Source organism: Neopelma chrysocephalum, unplaced genomic scaffold (genome assembly GCF_003984885.1).
Source record: "Neopelma chrysocephalum unplaced genomic scaffold, ASM398488v2 Primary Assembly neopelma1_76, whole genome shotgun sequence".
NCBI lineage: Eukaryota > Metazoa > Chordata > Aves > Passeriformes > Pipridae > Neopelma > Neopelma chrysocephalum.
The window spans coordinates 11,621,176-11,640,919 of NW_020897737.1; the positions used below are offsets into that span (position 1 = coordinate 11,621,176).

Consider the following 19,744-nt stretch of genomic DNA (forward strand, 5'->3'; position numbering starts at 1 on the left):
TTGCTGCTTCTTTTCTACAGTCTTCATTCTTTGTATTTATCCTGCTTACAGAAGTTTGTATCTTGAATCTAGATTGCAACTTCAACCAATTTCCCAGGATTCTAAGAACCAAGGAAGTTAGTTTCCTTTAAATATTGGCATCTATTCTATATCTTCATTTTCCCAAGATTTCTTCTGAATTTGTTAAGGGTCTGTTTATGACCCTTAATGAAATTCTTCATTTTTTACCTCTACTACTATACCTTATGTCTTTTTATAGAAGCTAAAATGGTGTTTTCTATTATTGCATATAAGACGGTTCACTGGAAAAAGTAGACTGACTCTTCAAAGCAAAAAAATCCCAAACCACAAAACATGAAACCAAAAACCAGCATTCATGAGCTGACCTATACAAAAACAGCCAGGAGCAGCACATCATATCTTTATGGAATGAATTACTCATCCTTACAGCAGCACTGAACAAGATGAACAAACAGCATTAGAAGCCTCCAACCTGTACATTACAGTTCCCTTCGCAGGCAAGAATTCAACCTAAATTCCCCATCGCCTGTAGCCTTCTAATAGTCTGTTCTTGGGTACAGAACCACCCAGCTAGAACAGCAGGATTGTAGAGCTCCACATCCAAGTCTGACTTCTAACTCAGGACACTTAGTCAAGGCTGGGTCTCCCACAGCCGGGCTGGTGCATTAACCACACACTGGACAAAAGGAAATTAATTCCCACTCTTCCTCCCTGGACCCTCTTCCCCTTATTTTGATCACAACAATCTTCACCAGCCCTGCACTGAGTTCAGTATACTCCAACATGGCCTGACCTGACTTGAGAAAGTTTCTGTCAAAGCGCTCAAGGGTTGAGACAAGTTTTGTACTGTTCCCTTCACTGCTGCAGCACAACAGAGCTAAAACCAATCCTGAGCAATTACCTCAGCAGATCAGATCTAATCACAACTTTAGAGATGCTGCTGAAGCACACTGTTGATTTACTGCTCCAAAATGTAACTATCAAGTATTTTCAACACCATGTGAAATTAAGGTACTTATGAAGCTTTAAATAAGTAAGTAATATCACAAAAAAAATATTAAAAAGTGAACCACAGCCTCCAACTGAGGCCCTGCCAGGCTTCTAGAAGTAGAATTTGGGCAAAACTCTTGGTCCAAATGTAGCCCTGAATCAATTCAATACAACACACAGATGCAGATTTTTTCCGAATAGTTCTATTCAAGCAGTGACTGGAACTGACCAGTGATTTCAGAAAGTACATTAAAAAAAAGCTGATTTGGGGAGGTGGGAGGGGATCAAACGTCATTATAGAAATATCAACCTTTTTTTTAATGTAGAAACCCTAGAAACTGCATATTTACTATTATCAGGACAAAAAGCCACTAAACCACAGATAAGTATCCCTTTAGCTTGTCAACAATATAAAAGCTCAAAGTTTTAATTTGCCTTTATGTGTAAGAACCCATAAGAGATGTGAATATGTTTCAAAAACATCTGCACTGGGGATATTTGGAAAAACATAATCATTTTGTTCATCTTACAGCAGCAATGGCAAAATACTAATTAAAATAAAACTCAGCCACTCAGTACAAATGATAGATACCAAAAAAGCTAGAATTACACCCTTTGGCTGGACAGAACAGCATGAAAGTATTTCAGCAGGTAGACCTCTGAATAAAGATGACTTTTTCTGCTGTAATGTATCTGATAATGTTCAGTCTTTGCTGAGACCTTCAGACAAGTCAAGGAGGGGGAAGTCCCAGAAATGGACTTAAAACAAATTCCCACAAAACTGAACACCCAGTTACATTTTAGATTAAAAAAAAGGTTTGCAGATACTACTGTAAGTGCATCTACCTGCCTCAAGTTTGGGTGCAGAGATGGCTCAGTCTTGGCAATGAGTGGTGAAAGCCTTCTGTAGGCACAGCAGCAGGTGATAAATCTGACACAGCCTTCTGCAGAGATGCAACTTTAGTACAGGTACAACAAGTAGAAAAAAGTTCCAAGGCTGTAGTGCATGAACATTCACAGCTGGAGTAAGGTTGAATGCTGAAAGGGAGGATTTACTGCCAAGCAGTTTGTACAAAACTCTGTTTTTTTTCCTCAATACACTAAAAATTATGCTATGCATATGCTTTAAAAATAACCAAATGAACAAACCCTTTTTTGCCCCCACAGACAGTTATCATCTTATTATAAAACTCTCTTGGGTAAGCTTAGGCCAGACTTCAGAAGTTAATGTACTAATTAAAATAAGGACTTGCAGCAGCTAAGCAAGGTTTTCTCTAATCAGTTTGTTCAAGCATTCATTTCAAATCTACTGTACCTTGCAAAAATCAAGTCTGATTTACTTCTACCTGAAGACCCAGCAATATGTGAGTAGGAACCAGGCAGCACAATGGTCACCATTTCCTGCTTTTTCTCTCCACATTCAAGTGAGAAGCAGCTGAACTGTCTAGAATGGAGATCCCATTCCTGAGTCTCAATGCAACCTAGAGATTGAATCAAAGCCCCCTTCCTCATTTTTAGGTTTAAGTGCAACCAAAAGAACTAAAGCAACTATTTGGACATCTCTTGAGATTCAAAATCTTGCCTCCTTTCTTCCCACTGGGAACGAAGAATAAACATAATCCCCAGTATACCTTGGGTCTTTTCCCTCTGAATACAAAGAGGGTGATTCCCACCTGCCCATTGTTATGACAACCTTACTCAACACCAACTGCTATGGCCAAAATCAGATCATAGTATGACCAAACCCAGAATATATAATCCATGGAAACAGGTATCTAGAAATCATTTCAGATAGTTCACAGATGTCATAGTTCAACCATACATCCAGGGTAGCAGCATCTGGGTTTTTTAATGATTGAGCCACACTTTCAAAATGGATTATTTCCAACTCACTGCTCATTTCCTATCTTAAGGAGAAAGGATTCCATTCATAAGGCTAAAAAATTCCATCTTTACAGGCTTGTCGTTTCCGCAAGCATTTGTCCCGAACAAGTCTTTAAAATTATTACTTTATTATTGAGGGTCTAGTCCAAATGTGACTTCAAGTACAAACTAGAGAAAGATTATGTCAGAGTAAAAGAAGTTTTTTAAAATATGTGTATTTAAATCTCCTAACGACCTCCTGGTCCTCCTCTACACAGGGTTCTTTTGATCATTCAAGGAAGGTGTTGGCCTGGTTCTCAACAAAATAATTTCTACATATGAGACACTCAAGGGATAGATAATTCTGTCTACTATATGATACCCCTCTGCAACAAAGTAGATTCCAAGTATCACACATTCCATGCATCACTGAGGATCACTAAAAGGGAGCCAACACCAACAGCTCCTTCTCCCACTAATGTTTTCCAGCACATGACAATCACATATAATCCACTGAGAAGCAGAAAATATTTGCCTGGGAGGTAGAAAAAAAAAATAAAAAAAATTATATCATCTGGTCTTTCCTTCTAAAGATAAAGACATGTAATCTTCTTTCTGATAAACTGGTTTCCTGGTTTAACTCTTTTCAGGAAGACACATGGCTTCCATTGCTCCCTGATTCCTATCCAGGTGAAGATGAAAGTTTTAAGAGTAATTGCCCTGTAGTTGCAAAACTGGCCAAAATCCCTGAAGAAAATGACTCAGTGGGAAACTCATGAAAGGGGTGGGGGGAGAAAGACTCTTTTTAATCCTGTTTTTTTTTCTCAGTCTAGTTTATGCCCCAAAACAGTGAGAACATGAACAAAAGTGACAAGGAGGGGGGAACACACCTGAAGGAACACAGCTTGATGGATTTGTTTTAGAACTTCATTATATACATTTCACTATGAAATGGAAGAACTTTGAAAGTGAACATTTGTACAGAAACTCTTTTCTGGACAAGATTAAAATTAATTTCATCTGCAATATTAATATTGTGAATATTTTCTACTATTTGCTGTCAACTTCCTCTCAAGGAAATAATTCCCACTAAACAGAATTACCAATAGAAACCTGTAAGATTTTCATGAAGTACATAAACATTATAAACTGTTTATGTAAACAAACATGGATTAGAATTTAAATAAACTGTTTCTGTCACAACTATCTGACTACAGTTAGAATCTGCTACTACTAGACAGATTTTCTCAGGAACTTAAATCAAGAAAGCATTTTAACTGATGAAAGCGCACACACACAATTTTAATTAGCAACTCACCTCCAATATAACACTGAGAAGCTGAACGTGATTTTTTCTGTCCGTTCTGAATAGCACCAAACATTCATAAATACACTGAGAGTTCTGGATACTGGATTATTCCAAACCATATCAGCATACTTACCTTGCTGATTGCTACCTCACTAATACAGCCCTTCCCAACCTACCTGCTAAAATACAGGAGGTAACATATAACACGTGCTTCACTGAGAAACAGGACTGGGGAGGATTGAGAAAACGTCTGAAATAACTGGGGGGGAAAAAACCCAACCAAAAATGAAAGGGTTTCACATTAGATCCATACTGTCCACTTTCCCATTCCTATTGTGTGCAATAAGCACATCAGGACCAAAAATTTGCTCCTGAGCAAGACACTAACTACAACAACTCAGCTCCTGCCCATTAAAGCAGACAAAAATACAGGGGTTTTGCACACTTTGCAGGGTCTTAACTCTGAACAAGAAAAACACAACTAGCACTTAGTCCAATGTGATTTTGGACTTAGCACACCCCTGTGCATTTGAGCCTCTCCAAAGAATGCTGATCAAAAGATTTTTGCATGTCACTGAAGAACAGCATGCTTTCTGAAGGTTTCTAAACAACAAATTTCCAAAAAACATTTCAGCTGATAGGATGGAAGATCATATTTAAGTTTTCTAGAAGTTAAGGAGAATGGGGTTAAAAAAATGAAGAATTTTACCAGCCCATTTACATGTGGATAAATTTAAAAAGAACTTAAAACCCCCCCAATATACAGTGTTGATACCATCTCTCATTTACTAACAGGGCAGGATCACACCCCTTCAAATGACCTTACTGGCATAACTTTTTCCACAGAGCACACACTACTGCACAAGACATGTTTCAGACTTCAGAGATACAACTTTCTCCTTTCTCTTGGAGATTTATATTTCCAGAAGTCCTTGAACATGGGCAGTAGGCATGTAAGTTTTCATTTCCTGAGATTTCAAGAGTTACCCTGTAAAACAGCATCAGCTTAACAAAAGCAGCAAGGAAAAAAAAAAGCAGCAATTTTTAATCATGTTTTGAGAGCCATCCCTACTTCCAGCAAAGTCACAGAGATTAAGTAAAGTAGAAAAATGTGGAAAATATAAAAGGTATTTTCTGCTAGTTACAGTATACAGGAAAGACTGGAGCAAGTTTGTATTTATTAGGTATAAAACATACTTGTGTGCTGAAAAACCCCTTCTTTTCCCGGAAACTGACTGAGTAGGGAAGCACAGTTGCTAAAACAAGACAACCAAGCTCTTACTCTCCCCTGGTGAGAAAAGATCAGGTAAACTTCCTTCTTCCACATGTGCTCACAGTGACACAATTCAAGCACAGAGAACTACTACTTCTCTTCCTTGAATTCTGGGCAGAAGCAGTGAAGCCACAAAACTTTACTTTTTCCATGCTGCAGAGGTGAAGTCAACCTGTTAGAAGAAAAGCTCTTTCCCCTACAGCTTTTACAGATATTATGGGGGAAAAATAACCCCAAAACAAAATAATGTCACTTATTAAGTACCTGAACTGTCACTGGGACTTTGAGGAGATAATAACACAACAGGTTACCATGTACCACTCCCTCCACAGAAAAAAAATACAGGTCTCAACACTACAGTCTCAGTTGGCTACAGATTCAAAGATAAAACTATGATGACACTTTTTCAAAGGTTCTTGTAACTATGAGGAGAAACTTTGTGTAAGTTTAGGTTTCAGAAACTGCAACTGTAGTTCGATCCTGCAGCAAGTCAGTTTTCATGGGAGCAAAATTCTGATTGACAGACATCCTACAGTCTGCTGGGAGAACAGTGAGTCTGAAGAAAACTAAACCGAGATCTCAGTGTAAGCCAGAACATACAGTGTGAAATAATGAATAAAAGTATCGATGGGGAAAAAAAATGGAAGGGAAAGCAGGGGAAAAAATCCAGAATGAAGCTTTGACAGAGCTACCGAGGAGCTTCTTATGAAAGAAATGCTAAAAGAATGGAAACTGGCAAAGAAACCCTTAAAAACATTAAGGGGTATTGTCACTCAAACTGGAAGTAAAAAGCTGGTACTGAAGAGATTGGCAAACCCCCAAACTGTTCTATATTCATTAACCAACCAACACAATATACTGCCTTTTTCATAGTAAACACAGTTACAGGAGTGTGACTTACAAATTTTTAACAACCAAATTGAGAGCAAGAAGTGCGGGAAGTTTGCTTATTAACTACAGCTGTATCTGAAGATGAAACAAGGAAGAATGCAAGACACTTCTCCTTAGAGAAACTCCCTAATGTATTCTAAGAGAAATAAACACAGGACAAACACAGCTATTTTCTTGACTGATACAGCCTTCACAAAACAAACTCTTCTAACAGCAGTCAGTCGTGAAATCCAGCCAAAGTTTGTCTTTTTAAGAGCACGGATGAAAATGCAGGATCAAATAGCAGCTCAGGATAAATTTCATCGAGAAACTAGAGATGGCAGCAAAGTCTCAAGCTAGCAACTGAGAGTAAGAGAAAAAGTTAAATGAAAAGGAAAGTTCTGAATAATTCTTACAATCCAAAGAGTAAACATTTCAAGTTTGGTTGGGGTTTTTTTTCTCTTTCCTTTTTTAAACAGTGACCAGAAAAAAAAAGAAAAAGGAAATCCATTAGTAAGAACAGGTATAAACCACAGTAAGGCTATATTTTTAAATGCAAGAATTTCACAGATCAATTTTTAGCACATATGAGAAAAAGAATTTTAAAACATCTTTAAACAAAATGTGCATGTTCAAAATCTAACGTGCATCAATATTCTCAGAAGTCAATGATGATTTCTGAATGTTCCAGCCATATATCTGAAACCACATTTCAGGAAGATATTTTTCTCAGGCTTTTTCTTGGCTTTGCAACTGTAACAAATACTGAAGAGCCGGGTATAGGCTCGGTTTTAGGAAGACAATTTCAGACTTAGTTTTCCGCAACACTTTAAAATTTTAAAAAATACATTCTCAATACAGGAAACTAAATCATATTCTGAAAAACAAGAAGTATTCAGGGAAAGAATCATATAAGTTCCACAAAGTGACCTCACCTTCCTGCTAAATTGCATCCCTGAGAGTAATCTAAAATTCTACACTTCCGAGTTTGCTGCTTAATTCTAAAACTAAAGGACCCTGGTGCACTGAAAGGCACTGACCAAAGAGCAACGAAATCTCAGTATCTCACAATTATGGAGAATACTCACAACAACAGTTCTGCTGTGTATTTTGCCTTGGTACTACCTGGGACATGTTCTCAGAACCAACCTGTCAGTCCATGCCCAGTGCAGCAACTGCTGCTACTCATCAGTGCTTGAATGAATCATTCCAAAATCAGGAGGCACATATTCAAATCCTTCCCTAACACACAATGCCTGCAAAAGCCCTCACCAGGCTAGAAGACCTGGGAAACAGAGGTATTCTTACCACTCTCAGCTCATGTTTTATGGAATCATTTAATATTCACCAGACCACTAAGAAGGGAAATGAAGCATCTGTGATGATTACATTCAATAAGCAAAAAGAAGAAATCCAATTCCCAGTCCCTGTACTGAGAAAATTTTAAGTATTTCATACACAAAACATAAAGAAAACAACTCTACAGTCAGCAATCTGTTTGAAAACGTCCCTAACCAACACAGCACACAGAAAACTCGAGCTTTTGAAAACTTCAAACAATGAAGAAACTAAGAATCCAAGAAAGATTCATCTGCAAGAGCTGAGAAAGTATCCTGTCTCAATGGCAGCTATGAAGTTTTGAATACTTTACAATTGCAAGTGGCTGCAGCTGATAAAAAAAAATTGACACACTTGAGATCTAAGATTAGAGAAAGAACTTCTGATATTTTAAGCACCCTGTTTACATTATCCTTTTAAAGATAATTAAACCTTAAGGGCTGAACATCCGAGAAGCCCAGCCAACAGATAACCATGTTTTCCAAAGAGGAAAAAGTAAAAAAAAAAAAATAATCTAATAGCTCTAACTGAGCAAAACAGTTCTGTCTGACCTTCAGTTTTGAAAGCCCCTTTTGTTACTTCCATCTCTTCAGTGCTGAAGCTCTGAAATTAAGATGCTTGCAGGAACAGACTATGGAAGAGGTTACCTCTAGTTTGGGGGACTAGAAAGGAAAACAGTGTTTTCTGTAGGTAGAAGTAGGCACTTTTCAATCTAAACTTGATCTAGATGCACTAACAAAGAATTTTTCCTAAAAAAAAAAAAACAAACAAAAACGCCAACAAAAAACCCCAACAAAACAAACAGACGAAAGGCAAATATTTTAATTGAAACAAGTTCTTGATCAATACAAAACATTTTACATTTAGGTGTAGAGCTAAACAAGACTGGAAAATAAGAAGTTCAGGAAAATTTTGCTTTTGAATTTCTTGAACGTTCCTAAGTGTGCTATCAGAGCTTTTGCACACAATCACACCAGAACCAGAAGTAACAGATGTGGTTTCTATAAAATTAGAATTATTCACAAACATTAAGCATGCTTGCTGTTCAGAGTACATCCAACTGCTGGATGAATTCTGGATTTTTTTCTGAAGGACCCAACAAGACACATGCACATCTGAAGAGCATTTAATCATGCCATGAGCTAATACACTTCAAAAAGTTAATTCAATAAAAATCCCAGATTTAGTTGCCTTCCTTACTTTATTTGACTATACTGTATAGCCAATTAAAATCCTGAATGAAGTGAGGTCCTGATGTAAAGTTAGTGCTTGGTTTTAATTATGAGGAATGTCTATGTGTATAGGAAGAAGGAAGAAACAAATTATGAATATAAAGACAACTGTGCTTTGTGTGTGTGTGTGTAACTAACGGTATGTTAATTTAAAACTTTTTTTCCTCTAAAAACAAAACAAAAAAAATCTCCTTTTTTTCTTGCCCTTTACTCCTTTCCCTTACCGTTGTCTGGGTAATGGCAGAAAAGGGTTTGGAGGTTAACTCCTTGCTTATTAAAAAAGCCAAACATGCTTCAAAAAAAACCAACAAACAATAAAGCATTTTATGATATGGCCTTAGTAATTCAGTTGTCAAAGGTGAGGAAAGGGGAGGGGTCCTTGCACACCTTATTTCTCTCCATCCTCAAGTCTTCTACCTGCAGCAAGTCCTGACTGCATTGTAAGTCTGGTCAAGCCAGTGGAAACAGCAGAATAACCCATCCAACAAGTCAATATTTTTTGTAGTGCACCAGGCTTATATAGATCAGATGAATGCTAGAGCTGGCACAGAGGAAGGGTGGATCACTTGGGGCATGGAAGCACACAAAGAGAGCAACAGCTCCTTCTTCCAGCAGCAGGAACTTAATTCAGCTCCCATCACAAAGCTGCCCTCACATACTCCTACTACCACATTTACAGATGCTACAGACCAGCTACAGCTTGACACGGCTCTACTTCAGGAATCATAATATACTTAAAGAGGCTGCAGGATTGTGGAGATGCAGGATTTCACCTCATTCCCAGCCTGGTTCCCTGTTCCACATGCAGCCAGACCAGCACTGACCAGACAGGTGTCTTCTCTAAATCCATCTGAACTCAACCTGGATTCAAGTTCAACCCTGGAAAACATCAAGAGTTCCACAAAGATCTACTCTGTTCCAGAAAAAGTTACTAGTTCAGATCAATATTGATGCAGGAAAAATTCTATCCCTGAAATATACAATTCCATAATTTTTTGTAATCTTCACAGGCTACCCTCACCCCCACCCTCTATATCATCTTTTCCTAACCAGTGAGAGGGGTGTGGAGGGGTGAAGAAGGAAGACAAGATTACCTCATCTGCTTCTTCACTGTCCCTTCCACTTATAGGTGTATAGATCCCTCTAACTGAGCTTAAATTAGTGCTTTCCCACTGTTCAGAACTGTTCCTCTCTGTTCAGCATCAGAAACGTCTGAAGCCAAAAAAAAAAGGAGCTGACAACTCCATTTGCTGCAACAGCTGGAGGATTTCCCTGCAGCAGGGTGGAAGTAAAGCAATAGGAGACCCTTTTGGCCAGCAACTCTAAGCAAGAGCATCAAGAACCCAGCCAAAGGTTTTACTCGTAGATCCTCTCCCCAAAATGAAACTGGGAGAACAAAGATAGACTCGTTCTCACCATCTGAGCAGAATTTACACCTGTTCCTCTAACTTTCTTTTAGGAGAAATACTAAGTTCTCTTTTGGGTTTGGTTTTTGTTGTTTGGTTGGTTTTTTTTAAGACAACACCTCTAATACTGAGATAATGAATACTTAAGGCACAAAAGTAAAATGTCTTCTTTACAGACCCACTTAAAGATTTCATGAAGTTCTGAATATCTTAAAGGCCACTGTACCTGGGAAGCCCCAACTTCACTACTAAGCTACACTACTACACTACAGCTAAGATGTTTTTCCTTGCCCCTAAAGACGTTTGGGTCAAAAATTTCCAAATGCAAACTACCTTCCAAACTCTGGTAACTGAATTTAAATGAAGTCATGAGTGACCCAAGAATCATGTGTTCCCTAGGAAAGGCATACTTTAAAACTCCAAGGGTTTCTCAATCTCAACTGCAGCAGAACTGACACTTTAATGAGATAAAACTAGTTTTGCAACTTAGCTTAAAAGTGCTTCCTAAACAGCTGAACTGAATGAAACGCATTTTGAACCAGTGTAAACGCCTGTACAGGACTTACACCTCAGCTTTTACTTCTAAAATTTTTTGTTCAGAAGCAAGATTTTTACTTTCTTAGTTCATATATCCTAGGAAATTTACTCAATATTAAATACTAGAAAGAACTGCTTATGTCTGCAATACCCAAAAAAGAAAACAGGGGTGCTAGTTAAAAATTAAAAGCTATTACACGTGCCATTGGGAAGCCAAAGAAACAGGTGAAAGATCCAAGTGAAAAATCTATTTAACCAAAGGCTATTTAGAATCCCTAGTGGAAGGCAAATATTCAGAATTTTAGTTCCTACACAGACAACGAACTTTGTAAAGTTGCTAAGAACTATGCATGTCTTCAGGCAGTGAAGATATGTGTCAGCTACTGATTTCTGAAAAAGCTAAATCAATTCAGAAACGGACAGAATATTGACAACACAAGAATTCTGATAAACCCGAAGCCTGGAAGGAAAGTACAGCCCTACTGCACCTTGAATACTGCAATTAAAAGACAGAAGATTCGTAGTTAACTTTCTGGCTACCCCTTTTTACCATATTCTAGCACAAAGGTACAAAAGTAAAAGAGCCAGGCACTTGTTAACCAAGGGACGTTTATTTCTGTCCTTTGAGAATACATTAGGAAATAGTCCTTTTAGTTCTAAATTTATCCTCTAACCGTTTCCTAGTAATTTCTCTGAAAAAACACTTTTGCTTCTCATACAAACTTAAGTGAAAGAAGGAAACCTTTACTATAATGCAATGGTGTCAAGCTCCAAAAATCATTCGAACCTTGCTTCACTGCTTCCAATTCAGAAAAAGATACTGGTAAGAGGGGGCTTAAATACAGAGTAATACACTTGTAACAAGCTCCAAAGCTTGCTGTGCGCTGCTGTTTCTGACAAGGGGAGCGTTCCTTTTACCGACAGGCACCTCCCAAGGAACACTGTAACTCACTCTGAAAACAGCAAAAGTTTATGAAGGGGAGTTACCAGCCTGACACATAAAACACAGTTCAGTTTACAGCTATGCTGAAGTCAAGGCGCTCTCTCCTCATGCTCTGGATGCCTTATCAAGGTATCCTCTTACAGGCTTATCTGATGTACACAAAGAAAAGGGTTTCTTGGGGTTGTTTCTAATAGCTGAATGGTACACTATCTTAAGAGAGAAGTCTAATTTTTTTAACAAGTAGGGATGAAAATTCTGGCCATGTGTGTAATACATTCAGTATACACGTATTCATGCTGCATCTTAAAAAAAAAAAAAAAAAAGTACTCCCTCCTGGAAAAAGAAGAATTTATGAGAGTTATTTTTATCAACTCCACAATTCCGCACAAAATACCTACTTATAACAACCAGTCTCAATTCTGGAGTCACCATTCTTTAGATGACATATTCAATATGACTGCAAGTTTCTGAAAAGCGATCTTTGGAAACATCACATTAGGGTTAATATTGCTTGACTGCCTTTCATTGTAATGACATTTGTATAAAAGATAATAAAAAAAGGCCACTGTATCAGACAGAGGGCTAAGCAGGTGAGTGGCTGCTGACATAAAATAAGTACCACTTTTCTTTCCCTAATATTTCTTTATCCCAAAGCATTTCATCTTGAGCATTGCGTTTGAATTGAAATGATTATCAGGGATCACTTGGATCCTGAAGCCTAGCCCCTATTCTTGAAGGCAACAAAGTTTCATACTATTTCAATGAAAAGATCAAATTCCTAACTTAGCAAATCTTCAAGACAAGGCTGCTTTTTTTATCCCGCAACTTCTCACAGACAGGTGCTCCATTGGTCTAAAATCTTCTAATTTTCAGCTTGAAATTTCACAGGACTGGTCTGCCCACATTTGTTCATTTGTACTTACCTTGGAGGGCTTCCTTCTCTTGGGTGTTTAAGCACACAATCACATTTGCAAACCCCTCGCACGATCTTTCTCCGTTTGTATCTTCCTAAATCAAGTTCCTTTAAACTCCCTCTGAAGTGAGCCTCAACTTCCCAATAATTACAACTGTCTTGTTCACACCATAAGAATCACAGAATCGTGTAGGTTGGAAAAAAACTCCAAGATCAAGTCCAGCCTTTGACTGATCACCACCTTGTCAACTCGACCATGGCACTGAGTGTCACATCCAGTCATTTCATGAACAGCTCCAGGGATGGTGACTCCACCACCTCCCTGGGCAGTTCATCCAACACTTAACAACCCTTTCTGTGAAGGAATTCTTCCTGAACAAGGATGTACACAAGAGAGCAGCTGCTTATCAAAACAACACTGAAAAAGTAACACTTTCTACAAATAGAGAGCACTGATTAAACTGTTATACTCTGCAATCAGGTATATTAATTCTACTCTGTGTTCAGGTACTTCTCTTAAGTAGGTAGAACCTCCTAAGTACAAACAGGTCGTTACTACAGTTAAAATCCACAGCAGAATAACTTAGCAAAGGATATATTCCAGCAACTATACACTACAAATAATCTGTTGCTATTTTCCTGAAGCAATGCACATTATGACCTCATGCTTAAATCAAATATTCATTATAATCTGTTACTCTTAAACACTGTAACAGTGAAAACAGCTGACAATGTTTTATTACTGTACTAGTATTTCAAACAGCACTAAAAAACTCAATAGCTAAACTAGACAAATCACTTTCCATATCCCTGTCCCCACTTTACAAACAGTGAGTACACAGTACAGTTGTTTCACATTTTCATGTGGTTTGTCAAAATTATACCCATCACTTATTTGCATTTGGTTTTACAAGAAATGCAAAATTTCAACAATGTACTAGAGAAAAGGTATGTTTGAAAGTCAATAGCATTCTCACTCTTGTGAGTGAAAAAGGAGGCAATAATGGAAAACAAAACCTCTGAAACCATCAAAATACCGCTACATAATTTCGTTATCACAATACTTACAATTATTAAAAGTTCTAAGTATTTCTTGGACAAGGAAGCCATGAGCTCTGTCCTCCCTATCCTGAACACTTCCAGACTGGGGCATAAATCTAAAGCACCTCCAACACCAGATCACAGCTTGGGATGGAATTGCAACCACCATCCTCTTATCTGACTTCAACGGGACACAAGCCTTCATACTCTAATGCAAAATTTCCCTGTCCCACCTCCTGCTGGAAGGCCTTGCACCCTCTCCTCACATCTCCTGCAGTGTTCCAGCAGTGCTGACAGTCTAGAGGGAGAAGGGAGGGACACCTGCAGGCTCTAGGCACTTTAACTACTCTTTCCTAAGTGGAAGAGCCCAAGCAGAGAGGTTCATCCCGACACAGGGGAGGGATGGATGAAAACAAACTGAAATCCTCACATGTGCAGTCCAGAAGAGGATTAGCCTGAACCAACCAGAGAACATCCTGAGAGCCATGATGGCATTAGCACCAAACATCACGTTGTACTTTGGCATTAGAAATGCCGAAAACTGCACTACTATGCACAATGATTGTACATATGGTGCACAAATGGGAGACAAAATTACAAAAATGTACCCTTTAAGTTACTATTAATATCACAGACTCACTGAATGGGTCAGGCTGGAAGGGACCAGAGTGGGTCATCAACCTCCCTGCTCAAGCAGGATCATCCCAGAGTACATGGCACAGAATAGTGTCCAGACAGTTCTGGAATATCCCCAGTGGGGAAGACTCCACAGCCTCTCTGGGCAACCTGTTCCAGTACGCAGTAAAGAAGTTCTTCCTCATGTTCAGGTGAAACTTCATGAGCACCAGTTTCTGCCTGTTTCTATTGTCCTATTGCTCAGCATCTCTGAGCAGAGCCTGGTCCGTCCTCTGACTCCTCCCTGCAGACACTGACAGACACCAATGAGGTCCCCTCTTAGCCGTCTCTCCTCCAGGCTCAACAGGTGCAAATCCCTCAGCCTTTCCTCATTAGTGAGGTGTTCCACTCTCTTCATCATCTTTGTCACCCTCCACTGGACCTGCTCCAGGAGCTCCATGTCTTTCTTGTGCTGAGGAGCCCAGAACTGGACACAGCTCTCCAGGTGATCCTCACCAGGGCTGAGCAGAGGGGCAGGATCACCTCCCTGACCTGCTGGCAATGCTCTTCCTAAAGCACCCCAGGACTAACGATTTCAGTTGTGACCAAAGCACTTTTAAACACAAATAAACTTTCGTCAACTTTATCTCACTGTATTTACAACTTAAAACTCTGGAGAAATTTTTAAGCAACCTCCAATCCTACAGATAGAAAGCTCAGACAATCTTTCTGGTTCTCCTCTAATGCTAACATCGGCCGACATGGATCTTAAAAGGTACAGAAACACAATGTAAAATAAAGTCCTTGCAGAACAAGGACTCTGTGATAAAAGCCTTGCTTCAGTCTTCTAAATTCAACACCTACTAAAGACAAGCATTCCCTCTTTGGCTTAAAGGAAACTACTGCTACATGTATGTGGAGCTCCTGTGATAAACTCAGAACAGCTTTCACCAAGATGTCCCAACTTTACACCTACTACGTTTTATAAACTACTCAATGCATTTTGAATGAAAATTTTAATAAAAAATAAAGAAGTACACTTAGCACAATTATCTGGGAGCTGTCAATCAAACACATAGTCTGATCCACATAATAACAGGCTTAAATATTTTAGCTTGTGTACTTTTGAACCAATATACAGGGAGAATTTCTTCAAAGGATCCTGGAAGCAAGTGATGAAAAAAATGGCACACCTGTATTTTTCATCACTTATTAGTTATCCAGAGATATGTTAACACATTTTTGAAGGTTAATACCGAAATCTCCAATTTACTTCTCGCTTTAAGTATGTTTGTGTCAGCCAAGTGTGAAGACAAGACAGTAACCTAAAACAACACATCTGGTAAAGTAAACCTATGTGACTAAAGTTAGCGTCATAAATGCCACTTCAAAAGTTCAACAAAAATTAGGATTATTATTCTAATTTATATCTCCGTACAGCTTTCAGTGATGGAAAAGTATACTGGAAATACATGCAAAATAAGATTTCCTCTAACTTTTTTTCCAAAGGAAACATGAACTAGAATTTCTCTCTATCCCTTGTGGTCTTTCTTTCCACCTGTACCCATTCAAACCGAAAAATGCATACCTGCAGGACTTAAACACATTAAATGTCACATAATAAACAGTTTATCACCGTCACTCCAATCAATTCTTTCATATATTATTGTCCTGTAATTGTTCCACACTCCAGCTCACCAAAAGTTATTATTGCTGCATTTACACTAAGTCAGTTTTATCAGTTTATTGTACTTAGAAGTGCTTAAAGTTTATCCTAAAGATCAGAATATGACTCAACAAATTGGACTGTATACTGTCCTATAAGAAACTGCCTCCTGATTTCTCTAGTAAATTGTTTTGGAACTTTGACTAAACACTCATTTCACAGGCAAAGATCTCTTTCCCACACCCTTCATGAAAATACCTTTTACTACCTTAAGTGACAGTGGTAACTACCTATGTAGGAAAGACAAATTACACGTTTTAATATTTCATGTGTCCAAAATGCAAATCAGGGCCAGACGTGCTATTTGCAAGAACTAAATCACCATATCAATCAATAACAGATCACAGGAGTGTGCAGGTATTTAGTGGATGTTTCACTGAAAGATGTTTGGTAAGATGCACACGTAGCAATTCCAAGCAGATTTACAGCAGTTTTCCCCAAGTTTCCTACAGACAGGCAAGGTGGTACCCAAAATCTGTAAGCTAAACAAAGATGCCGCATCCCTGGTTCCCTGGAATTCACCTGTGTAGTACTGTAAAGAAACAGGAACACTACTCATACAACTGTATATTAATTTTAAATGTTTTTTTAAGAGGACTGACATAACATCTGTGTGGAAAAGCCTGAGCAATCACAACCAGCTATCAGCCCTTCACACCATCACTGATGCTATTTTCAGTGATCCACCCTGTTTTTGCTACAGTGCTCTTGGCATCATCGCGCTACTGTGATTCAATATTTATCTGTTAGATCTAGTTACATCACAACACTACCCATACTACCTAAATCTCACGTGGAACTTCTGCGGCTAATACCTAACCCACCGGTTTTCAGTCCCCTCTTCAAAATTCGCCAGCCACAAAAACAAAAAGTCGCTGGAGATGTGCAAACATCTGGAACTCTGTGAATCATCCACTCTCTGAAAGGGTGTGCGGTCATGCATAAGCACTGCACCTTCTTCCTAATGGCAATCGGGCATGAATAAAACCGTGTGTGAACTGCAGTGGTTAGCATAAAACCACTTGTGAAGGGAGTGTGCCAAAAATTGTCTTCAAAACACCTTTAATAACAGAGTTTTGCTTCCACAGGAGCTCCTCACCGGCATCAAGCTAAAGCAGTCATTTACCTTTTATGATGGCAAACAAGGCCCTTTAAGCTTAATATTTTTTAAAAGTTGTGTCAACAGCAAGGTGGTAGTGCCTTGTGAAACAAGAGAACTGAGTGCTGAAACTTCTGCTGACAACAAAGCCACCTGCTACGTTCAAGACTAGCATTTTAGTATAATCCTAAGGAAAGATTAGTTCTAGAATATTTTTAGCCCTAGCTTTGAAAGTAGACAGCGTTCTATATAAACTGAAAAGCAGAGCGGTGGAGAGTGGGCAAGAGAATACATGCAGGAAAAATTCTTTGTTTATAATAAAAACACAGCGAACAATTATTCTTATAAAATCCATTGTCATGAAGAAAAACTCTGAGCACACTACTAAGGCTTCCACAGCAATCTCAGCTTCAGAATCAGAAGCACACAGAAGATTAGGCAGTCGCTACATCTTTCTGCAACATAGGCACAACTACGGAAAATACATGAAAGATGATGAATGAATAAATAAAAAAAGGATTTCAAAACTGAGCAGTCACAAAAATAACGGGAGGGGGGAGGGGGGAATGGAGTTCAGGTTTATTTCATTATGAGCATCTGATTTGGGGGAGCCTCTGCATTTTCTTGCTGACTTGAATTGTCATTTCTATCCAACAGTGATAACCCGAAAGAGGCAGCCGGAGAACGCCAGCCACTGCCTCAACTCCCAGGTTGGATACAAGCCTCGAGCATCGGTTTAACAGCAGTTGCATAATAAGACTCAAAAGGCCAAGCACTCCTCCTGCCTTGTACATCTCCATTTCCACACGGATGAGAGTGATGGATCTGGACGAAAACCGAGCACTACCCGAGCGCCACTACCAAGCTGGTTATTATGCAGCAAGGAAGAGGCAGAACCCAACACCTGGCGCACAAATATGCAGACACCCTGCGAATAGGTGGATCTACCGCGAGCTATCTTCTCTCTCTCCCTTCCCCAATAGGCAATCCTTGATGGGTGTGCCAGGAATGGGATATCGGGGGGAGGGGGGGGAGGAGAAGAAAAGGGGTGGGAAGTGGTTGCCGCTTGCTGCAGCCAGAGCGATGGCGAGGTGGTTAATCATGGTGGCTGAGGAAACATGGGGTCACTTCTCCCCCCTTCCGCCTCCCAGTGGGCACCGGCCGCGGGGGGAACCCGCGCCCCGCACGGCTCAGGTGGGTCCCGGGCGGAGCATCCCCGGTGCCCGGCGCGGGCGGGGGGCACCGGGCACCGCTCCCGCCGCCCCGCCCTGCCCTGCCCGCTCCCCGCCGCACTCACTTGCCGATCACCTCGCACAGCTCGTACACGTCCTCGAACAGCACGTCGTCGTCGGCCATGGTCCGGGCGGGGGGGCTCAGCCCGCGGGGGGACGCCCGGCTCCCCCGCCGCTCAGCGCCCACCGCCACCACGGTAAATCCCGGCCGCTCCCAGCGCCGCCCGCCCGCGCGGGGCTCCGGGACTCCCCGCTCCCGATCCCGGTCCTGCTCCTCCTCCCGCGGCCGCCGCCGCTCCCCGCGCGTGTCGCACCCCCCGCCTCCCGCCCCCTCCCTCCCGCTCCGGGCGGCTCCGGCTCAGCGGGGCGGCGCGGGAGCCATGGAGGGGCTCGGGGCGGGCGGCACCGCCGGGTCGCTCCCTCGCCGGGCGCGCGTTCCCGGGCGGGCGGGAGGGAGGATAATAGTGGGAGGGGGGAAGGGCGGAGAGGAGGTGGGGGGAGTCCAGGCGCGGCCGCTGGTTCCGCTCCCGGGCGCGGGGAGAAGGAGGCGGAGAAGGCGGAGAGGCGGCGGCGGTCGCGACAGGCGGTCGCGATAGGCGCTGGCGGTAGCGGAGGGCGGGCGGGCACGCGCGCGCTCCCGGCGGCGGCGCCGCCGTCACGCAAAGACCGTCACGAACATGGGAGGGGGAGGCGGGCGGTGCTCGGGGGCGCGCGCGCACGCGCGCGGGGGGCCACGCCCCCTCACCGCCCGCTCGAGGGGTCCGGGGAGGAGGGAAACGGGAGGGGGGGGAGCGGGAGCGCGCGCAGGCGCGCGGCGCGGTGACGTCATGGGCGCGGGGAGGGTGTGTGACGTCATGGCGCGGGGAGGGGGTCGGGCCCGGGTGGGGCGCGGACACAGAGCGCCCTTGCCGTCACTTGTATCGCCCCTTCTCACACTTCTATCGCCCCTTATCACCCTTATATCACCTATATCGTCCCTTATCGCCCCCGGCAGAGGGACCCGGAGCTGCCCCGGAGCGCGGGAAGGGACCGCCCAGGTGAGGGAGCGGCGCTCCGGCCGCGCTCCCGCGTGTGGCGATAAAGAACCTGCGGTGCGAACCGGGCTTGCAGAGCTTTGCTTTTATTTTTATTTTTTTTCATTTTCCAACAGCGTGTAAGTATTTTCCGCGGCACGATTTGAACGCTTTGTGTCATTAGAAAAAACATTGTCCCCAAAAGCGGTGAATTAACCTTTCGGGAGTGCTCTCAATGCGCTCTTCCAGTCGTGCGAGTCACTGCTGGCCGTCGTTCCGCAAGAGACACTTAAAAACAGCGCCCGAGACGTCAGGTGGATCTT

The 19,744-nt window shown here is 41.4% G+C and overlaps 1 protein-coding gene across 10 annotated transcripts in view; it reads right to left on the minus strand.

Moving 5' to 3' along the window:
* The window catches only part of CASK (calcium/calmodulin dependent serine protein kinase), a 200,651-nt gene extending 181,667 nt beyond the window's left edge, over positions 1-18,984 (minus strand). For 8 of the 10 annotated variants that reach the window (XM_027688832.1, XM_027688830.1, XM_027688825.1 and 5 more), the window contains exon 1: positions 18,474-18,983. In XM_027688832.1, the coding sequence (XP_027544633.1) occupies positions 18,474-18,532 (59 nt within the window). In that variant the 5' untranslated portion in view covers positions 18,533-18,983. Of the gene's footprint in view, positions 1-18,473 lie in introns of all 10 variants that reach the window. The other 2 variants (XM_027688827.1, XM_027688824.1) reach the window with 1 other exon arrangement.
* Between the last annotated feature and the right edge of the window lie 760 nt (positions 18,985-19,744).